This window comes from Solanum stenotomum, chromosome 2, assembly GCF_019186545.1.
Source record: "Solanum stenotomum isolate F172 chromosome 2, ASM1918654v1, whole genome shotgun sequence".
In the NCBI taxonomy this organism is placed as follows: domain Eukaryota; kingdom Viridiplantae; phylum Streptophyta; class Magnoliopsida; order Solanales; family Solanaceae; genus Solanum; species Solanum stenotomum.
Window position 1 is genome coordinate 67,124,102 of NC_064283.1, and position 9,320 is coordinate 67,133,421.

At 31.4% G+C, this 9,320-nt stretch overlaps 1 protein-coding gene across 1 annotated transcript; it reads left to right on the top strand.

Moving 5' to 3' along the window:
* Positions 1 to 417: 417 nt before the first annotated feature.
* Positions 418 to 1,656, top strand: LOC125856765 (putative UPF0481 protein At3g02645). The gene is made up of 3 exons (XM_049536390.1): positions 418 to 888; positions 989 to 1,118; positions 1,235 to 1,656. Exons 1-3 carry the CDS (start codon positions 469 to 471, stop codon positions 1,654 to 1,656), a joined length of 972 nt encoding a protein of 323 aa, XP_049392347.1. The 5' UTR covers positions 418 to 468.
* Positions 1,657 to 9,320: the final 7,664 nt, after the last annotated feature.

Consider the following 9,320-nt stretch of genomic DNA (forward strand, 5'->3'; position numbering starts at 1 on the left):
TTTTTTTATTTGAGTCAGACTCATAGGGACAAAGAAAATAGATGAGTAAGTTTTTAAAGTCACATGATATTTTTAGAATTAAAAAACCTGTTTTAAGATTATTATTTCTTAATTCATCATGTTAATAAAATGGATAAATATGCATTATTTGTTAAAGAAGAAGGTATATATGCACTATTATTTTTATCGAGACATATATCCGATTTAAATCGCAAAATTGAGTTGATATATTTACCCCTTTACCCTAAACAAAATAATTGCTTGCTTATTGCATAGTGCTTCTAATAAACATTTTAAGATTTCGTACTCTTTTCGTTACAGATAGAAGAAGGGAGGAAAGTGGATCCTTTAAAGGAAATATTTGTTGAAATGTTTGAGGATTTATACAATTCGTCTATTAAATCAAGTACCATATTCAAAGTAAATGTGGGGCTACGTGAATCAAATGCAGGGGCTTATACACCAAAGATGGTCTCTATTGGTCCTTACCATAAGAACAATGATCAACTTCGTCCGACGGAAAAGTACAAACTATTGTACCTACGACGGTTTCTTAAACGAAATGATAGGCTTGATATGGATAGTTGCATGAATGAATTGAAGAAATTGGAGGAGGAAGCACTGAATTGTTACGACGATATAGAAGGCCTCAATATTAAAAGCCACGAATTTTGCACAATGTTGTTGCTTGATGGTTGTTTTGTGGTTGAATTTATTCGAGAGCGTTGTGAAATATGTCCAAGAGGAGAAGACGAAATTATCAAAACTAACATTGGTTGCATATATAATCAAATACTCCGAGACTTGATGTTACTAGAAAACCAACTTCCTTTCTTTGTCCTCAACAAGCTTCATGACATGACAAAGCATGATGATGAATTACCATTGGCAATACAAGCTGTGTTCTCGTTTACCTTTTTTGTTGACTTGGAAAAAATGACCGAGCAACATAACTATGAAACCTTTATAAAGATAGCAACTAACGCAGGTAATATCAAACATTTACTTCATGCAGTACATATACTTTCATGTCATGGGAACCCTACGAAAACATCAAATGATGACACAACGTGACATATGTTCATGCCAAATGCAACAGAGCTTTCTGAAGCTGGAGTTAGCTTTTCAAAGGATAGAAATAGTAATGGTAAAAAAAACAATAATAGTGATATGACAAGTTTGTTTGATATTAAGTTCGAGGGTGGATTGATGACAATCCCTTGTTTTCAAGTCGTAGATGAGACGAAAGCCTTCCTGCGAAATCTCATTGCTTATGAGCAACAATCATCTGAAGTACAACCTAAATATTTCAGTGATTTTGCAATTTTCATGGATCATATTATCGACTCAGACAAAGATGTGAATTTGCTTCGCCAGAAAGGAATCATAAAGCATTGGATGGGAGAGGACAAAGACGTGTCTAGCCTCTTCAACAAAATCGGAACTGGGGTCACTACGTATTCCACCTTTTATTATGATAACGAATGCTTAAGAGCATCTCAACATTGTGAAAAAGGATTGAACAGGATGATAGCAAATTTGATGCACAATTATTTTAGTAGTCCTTGGGTAGGAGCATCAACTGTTGCAGCCATCATACTCCTCGTACTCACAACTATACAGACTATTCTAGCTATCACAAGTGCCTCTAAGTAAGTAGTAATCGTCTCAATTGTAGTATTGATGAGCTTATGTGTTTTTCATTAATTCTACTGTGTGTTGAATTCTATTGTTGAATGCTAATTAATTTATTTCAAGTATCTGTTTGTAACACCCTAGATTCGTGAAGGAAAAATTTGCAGAATTTTCAGATTTGGCAGGTGCCCAATCCGCATCAGGATTGGACAGCTTTTAAGTCAAGGGTGTTTTTTTGTCGTTTCCCACTCTTCTTTTAATTCCTAAATTAAAAGGGTTTTAGTTAGTCATTTAAAATCCTAGAAACCTAACTAGAACTTACCTAAGTCATTTAATTAACTAAAACAAAAGAAAAGAAGAGAGAAGAGAGAGGGGCAGCCGAAACCCTAGCTAAACCCTAGACGCCGCCGAAAAATGCTAGAAAGCTGCCGGAAAAGTCAATTCCATCTCTAGTTGATAGTTTTTCGTGGAGATTTCGTCACCAGGTATGTTGGATTTCACTAATGGGTCCCTTTCGCCTGTTAGATCCCTAGAATTCAGACGATTCTTGATTTCATGCTATGAATGAAATTAGGGTTCTTGAGCGTTTCTTGATTTTGGGTTTTTAAATGTTAGAATGATCCAAATATTGTTCGTTTTTCAATGATTATGAATGAACCCTAGTATTTTCTAAAGTTACAGTTGACTTTCATGAAGAGACTATTTTTTTTAACGTTCCGATCTAGAAATTCACGTTTTTAACTATATGTTCTAACGTCCAAACAACATGTCACGTTTTAGCTATGTTTTAGTGTTCCAAATCAACATGTCACGTCTTCTTCAGATTATCGTATGAATTTCAGAACCCTAGCTATGCATTTCTTTAGTTATGTATTTCTTTAGTTCTTGAATTACATGTGTTAGGTCAGACTTTATCATTATGCATCAATGTCAGTTTAAATTGTTGTGTTCAGTTTGCATGTCTAGTTTTGAGTTATCTAGAACAATTACAGAAAAACCAGTCATAATCAGTTTACTACTAAATTCATTGGGACTAGCATAATACCGAGTTAGACTAGGGTTTAGCGTACCCAAATAGTCCCAGAACTACTAGCCAAGTAGGTTGTAAGTCCCTTCCATGGGCAACAAATTAGTGATCACGCCAGCATGCATTTATACCTCTAGCAGGGTATATTACGTCCTCTCGATGGGGCGTATACATCGGACTCCACATTCAGCTCATGTGGTTTTATTATCGGTGATTATTAGCTCCCACAAATCAGTCAGACTCCATTTGCATTGACCATGTTCAGTATTCAGTATGTCATAGTTGGTCATTGCATACATATCAGTCATGTTTAGTACTTTTTAGCATTCTATCATATCCAAATATATGTCATTGTTATTTTTGCTTGTTCAGTTATATATGTATTTCAGCGATACTCCATCCTTATGCTTGGTACCTTTCAGTACTGACGCATATATTGCGCTACATCTTCTTGTGATATAGGTTCAAGCTCTCAGCATCCAGATTGCACTTAGATCATTTTTCGATCTTCAGCTCAGTAGATTGGTAGTGGTGAGTCCTCATTCTCCGAGGACCAAAGACATGATATCCTTACTGTTTTCAGTCTTTTGTTTAAGTTTTGCTAGATCTAGTTGGGGCATGTCCCAACATTTCTAGTCAGTTTAGAGGCTTACTTTCATACATAGTTAGTTTCAACCTAGTATGAGTTAATATCTTTGGTATTAAACTCTCTCAGTTATAGTATATGGGTATTCCCCATCTTTTCTTTATTTATGATTTTAGCTTCCGCATCAATTATTTTATTCATGTTGCTTATAGTATGCTCGGATTATGCCAGCAGGGTTAGCTTAGGATCACTTGTGGTCCTAGGTCCCGTGTCCACGTCTCGGGGTTAGCTCGGGGCATGACACTGTTAATCATGGGGTTTTATTAAGGGATAATTATGCCTTATAGCTTTTCGGCAAACTTATTTACAACAAAAATGACCTTTTATCTGTTACAAACTTCTGGTGATGATTTATTTAACTAAAAAAAAATTCTTTTTTAATTATGCATTTTTTTCTTTAAAATTTGATGTACTGCATACATAAATCGTTTCGAAAAGACTAGAAACATCGAGAAGATTTCATATCTAAAAGTTAGGACTATTTATAAGTGATTTTAAGTCGATGGAGATTGAATAGTCAGTGTATACTTCATGTATATCAAGTGTATTGGGTTTGTAGTTGATTTGCTACAAACAAACTTTGTTTTCGATGGATCATATCTCAAAAGAATGGGAATGTCGAGGGGAGTTTGAATCTAAAATTTGAGTGAGGGTCAATCTAGTTTTGGCATGAAATTTTCTTTGAATTTTGAAGTAATAGTCAAATCATATCAAATTTGTATAATAATTGTATATGTGTAGTTACATTTATGTAGTCACAAAAACTCCATCATGTTTTCTTCCTCATCAAAAATGTTAACTTCCCTCCCTATATCACTTGAGTGATAATAAGAACAAAGAACTCAAAGCCTGGAAGAGAAGAACGACAGGAGGAGGTAATTTGTTCTTCTTAATGTCTTCTTACTTGTTAGTTAGTTGTGTCAATTGTTTTTCTTAATGTCCTCTTACTTGTTAATCTTCTACTATTATATTGTGTATCCACATTAAAAAAATAAAAATAATTGGATAAATAGTATTAACTTTGTGATACAATTGGCTATAACTTCAATACGGTATTACCGAATACCGTACCAAACCAAAGTTTAATTTAAAGGTTACCGAATTATCGAACCAAAATTTTAAAAATTGATAGCTGGTATCTATTTTTAACTATCAATTACAGAATTACCAACCCCAAAATTTGAAAATCCCAAATCGAATACTGAATGCCCACCCCTAAAGGCAAGTATAGTGAAACAGGGCATATTGTCAATTCTTGGATCAGATTCTTAAAGAGGAAAATCAACTACACAAAATGGTTTCTTCTCTCCAATCTAAGAAAATATATCGTAGATCATCTTTTTCAAAATAAAGCACTTATCCTATTGAAATTTTGAATACGTCTATGTACCAATCTCATAGTCCTCATCCCCACTACCCTCACATCCTTAATCCCCGTGCCAACCTTAATTGTGCTTGCTTAGATTTTATACAGATATTATTTTCAAAATATTATATGTCAACTTATTTATTAAACATTTAAAATAAATAAGAAACTCACAAATTTTTCAGAAAAAATAGCAAATCTTCCATCATACTGAACACACCCTAAATGTGTTGTTCTTTCATTATACTTGATATCAAATTTTAGATTAAATAGTGGCTTGAACACACACTCGAAGTGTTATTCTATGATATGTTTTCTTAAATGTAATATCTATATACACTTTATTCTATGATACTAAAACTTTATTTATTCTAAGATACTTTTCTCAAAATGCACATTATTTCATGTTAGTAATATAGGCAGGTTTGCAATTAAACTATATATAGTAAACCCATATAAAATTTAATATTCACCATCTCTCATATTCCTTCACCTTCATAAAAGTTGAGCAAAGCAAAAGAATTTAAGAAGAAACTCAAGTACACTCCAACTAGTCCATTTTGAATCAGGTAATTTTTAAATGTCTTATACAACATCCCATCCTCTACACTATAACAAATAAATAATTTTGCGAGAATACTATAATTGTCACTATATTATATTTAACGGTAATAATATAATATAAGTATTTAATAGCCAACATTCTAGATAAATTTCATTAAGTAAGCAGTAATTGTCTCAATTGTACCTAAAGTTCCATCTCCTAAACCTACTAATATGCTACTTATATTGATTACAAGGTATTTTATTAATTTGATTAGTAAGTTGTAAGATATTAGATATCTTTCTTTTAATATATGATTTAAATTTCTCGTATTAGATGTATTTTAGTAGACCCAATTCTTTAGCCCCTTCGTTTCAATTTGTTTAACTCCATATTTTTGCATCACTCCATGTAAAATAGCGGAATAGAACTTTATTATTGTCGTCTTTCATGTTTCTTGATTCATCACTTTTTTTAATTTGTAAAAGCGTCTAGATAGCTTTTATCAAATTAAAATTCTACGAAAGTAAACTTTATCGTGTTCTAACTTCTACTTGTGACTCCTACATAACAACAACACAACATATCCAATGTAGTCCACAAAGTGGGATCTGGGAGGTAGAGTGTACACAAACATTGCCTCTACCTTAGAGTTGAGATAAAGAGGCTATTTTCGATATATTTTCAACAGTATAGTAGAACGCTACTACAATAATAATATTATAATTGAACTACATGAAATCATAGATAGCAACAAAAATCAAAGAATAATTAAGAAACTACAAGACTGTACAGTCCTATGACTACGAGTAAGGGTAACAAGAAAATGCAGTCCTACTTACTAGTATGGTCGCACTCTTACCTAATAATATTCTACCCTAATTTGTGTCCTACACATCTTCCCTATCATAATGTTTTAACAAAAAAAATATAAACAATTAACTAAACCACAAATTATGATGTAAAATAAAATAATAAAAAATTGATATGATATAAATTTTATAAAATAAACGATCGAATCTAACATTGACATGTATCTAGATACTATCTTCAATTATCTGTCTCTTCTCTCTTTTTTTTCTCTTTAAAAAAAAAATATTTTTGAGAAATATTTCAAATTTTAATTTTTTAATTTCGTACCTTCAAAGATATGTATACACAAAAAAAAAAGAAAGTGGACTTTAATAATCATATAATATGAATAAGTGATTAAAAAAAAAAAGTGGACTTTAATAATCATATAATATGAATAAGTGATTATTGGTAAACACCATTTATGAGTTTATTTAAACACAAAAGAAGAAACAGCCAAACCAAAGAGGCAATTTTCTGCATTTTTTCGTTGTTTCTATCAATTTATTATTACACCTCAAGTTGAAGGGCATGACTCAAATGGATAATCATTTTGTATAAGAGATTCTTAGTTATCGTTATTTTATTATTCTCATTCCGTGTTTAATTTGATATACTTAGTTTATTTTAAAGTTTAATTAATTCAAATTAACGATAGAAAATCTCATTTTGGAAAGTAAGGCAGTTTTAGGATTTAAATCAATTGGGAAGGAGTAATTAACTACAACTTCTGTTGGTTACTATTTTGTGTGTTCTTTTTTTATTTGTGTTGTTAGTTTCTCAACTCATAACGCTACTAGCAGGCGTACAACTCTGCCTCTCCTATGAATTATAATTAAAAAGAATGTGTCTTTTGTAGGAATTACGTACCGTTGAAGAAACAGGGATGTCACACTCCATTGAAACTGAAATAAATGAGGTACGTTTTTAAAGTCACGTGACAGTTTTAAGATTACTTTTTTTAATTCATCGTGTTAACGAAAAGGATAAATATGCATATTATAATTTGTTAAACAAGGAAGGTATACATGTACCACTTTTTATTTTATTTTAAGTATATAGATATATCCAATCTAAAACACAAAGTTGATAGTATTAAAAGAATATGTAATAAACATTTTAAATTTCTTACTCTTTTCCGTTACAGATAGAAAGGAGGAAAGAGCATGATTTGTTGGAGATAAAGGAGACAAACAACATAATAGGTAATTTTCTTAAGTATTTAGACAATTCATCTACTGAATCGTCTATCATATACAAAGTAAATGGGTGGCTACGTGAATCAAATCCAGATGCGTATACACCAAAGATGGTCTCTATTGGTCCTTACTAGGGGTGTACAAAACCGAACCAAAAATCAAACCAAACCGCAAACTGAGTCAAACAGAAAAAAAAAATTCGACTAGTGGTTTGGTTTGACTTGGTTTGGTATTGAAAAAAAAACCTGACTATATTTGGGTTGGTTTGGTTTTAACTAAAAAAAACCAACCCGAGACCAAACCAACCCGACATTATATATGTAATTTTAAAATTGTATTTTATACATAAAAATATTTACTTTGATATAATTTTAAAATATTTCTTATACTATTTCATAGTTTTTATCTTTTAATATATTATTACAAGTTTAAAACTTAGAATTCGGAATAGTCCAATAAAGATTATAGTTCATAGATGTTGATAATTATAATAAAACTTAAATCAAAATCAAATTAATACTAATGCAAAAAGAAAATAAATTCAACACTAAGAATGACAATAATATTGAATATTTGTTCTTTAGTTTTACATTGGTTTAGACAAATAAAATACATAATCTAATTTTAATTTTCCTTAAATATTTAGTAATGTAACTAATACCTATTAAACTTATTTTAGCATGATTTAGTACTTTTAAATTATGATCATTTTCATTATGACTTTGCAATATTTATTTTATATGATGATTTCATTATTATTTTTTATTAGTATATGACTCATCTCATATTTTGTGTTATTTTTTTTAAGAAACACCTTAGATAATTGTATTTTGGTTGGACTAAAGAAATACTTGGAGCACAAGTTAATTATATGTTTGTATGAAAACTTTACCGAAAAAATTCAAAAATCTGAAAAAATCCGAGGTTTATTAGTTTGGTTTGATTTATAAATTTAAAAATTCGACACAATGGTTTGGTTTGGTATTTGAAAAACCTGAACCAACCCGAAGTTGAAAAACCCTAAAAAATCCAAATTTTATTAGTTTGGTTTGGTTTATAAATTTAAAAATTTTACACAAATGGTTTGGTTTGATATTTGAAAAACCCGAACCAACCCAGTCATGTACACCCCTAATCCTTACCATAAGACAAATGATCGACATGGGCCAATGGAAGAGCAAAAACTATTGTACCTACGACGATTTCTTGGACGGGAGGAGGGACTTGATTTGAATAATTGCATTAGTGAATTGCAGAAACTAAAGGAGGAAGCACAAAAGTGTCACGAAGATATAAAACAGCAAGGCTATTATGATTTTCTCTCAATGTTGTTGCTTGACGGTTGTTTTGTAGTTGAGTTTATTTGAGAGCGTTGTGGAATGATTCCAAAAGGAGGAGCCAGGATTATCATTAATAATCGTGCAAGTTACATATTTAGAGACTTGATGTTACTAGAAAACCAACTTCCTTTCTTTGTCGTCAACAAGCTTCATTCCATGACAAAGCAAGTTAACGAATCATCATTGGTAGTACTGGTGAAAATTTTGTATAACAATTTTGGTGGCATGCTAAAAAGGACCTGGTCATCATTTAGCGAGACGGAATGTTATAATATTGGAAATATCAAACATTTACTTCATCTACTACACATATTTTCATGGAATAAGATTAATCCCAGGGAAAAAAATCAAAACGTATTGCACTCGTGAGGTTATGCCAAATGCAACGGAGCTTTCCGAAGCTGGAGTTAGTTTTGCACAGGGTAGTGATATAACAAGTTTATTGGATATAAAGTTTGAGAGTAGTGGATTGATGACAATCGAACGTGATACGGAAACCCTCTTGTGAAATCTCATTGCTTATGAGCAACAGTCATCTGATGTACAATTATCTAAATATTTCAGTCATTATGTTGTTTTCATGGATAATCTTATCGACTCAGAAAATATGTGAATTTGCTTCGCCAAAAAGGAATCATAGTGAACTTGATGGGAGATGACAAAAACATGGCTAGCCTCTTCAACACAATCGGAAATGGGGTCACGCCGTAT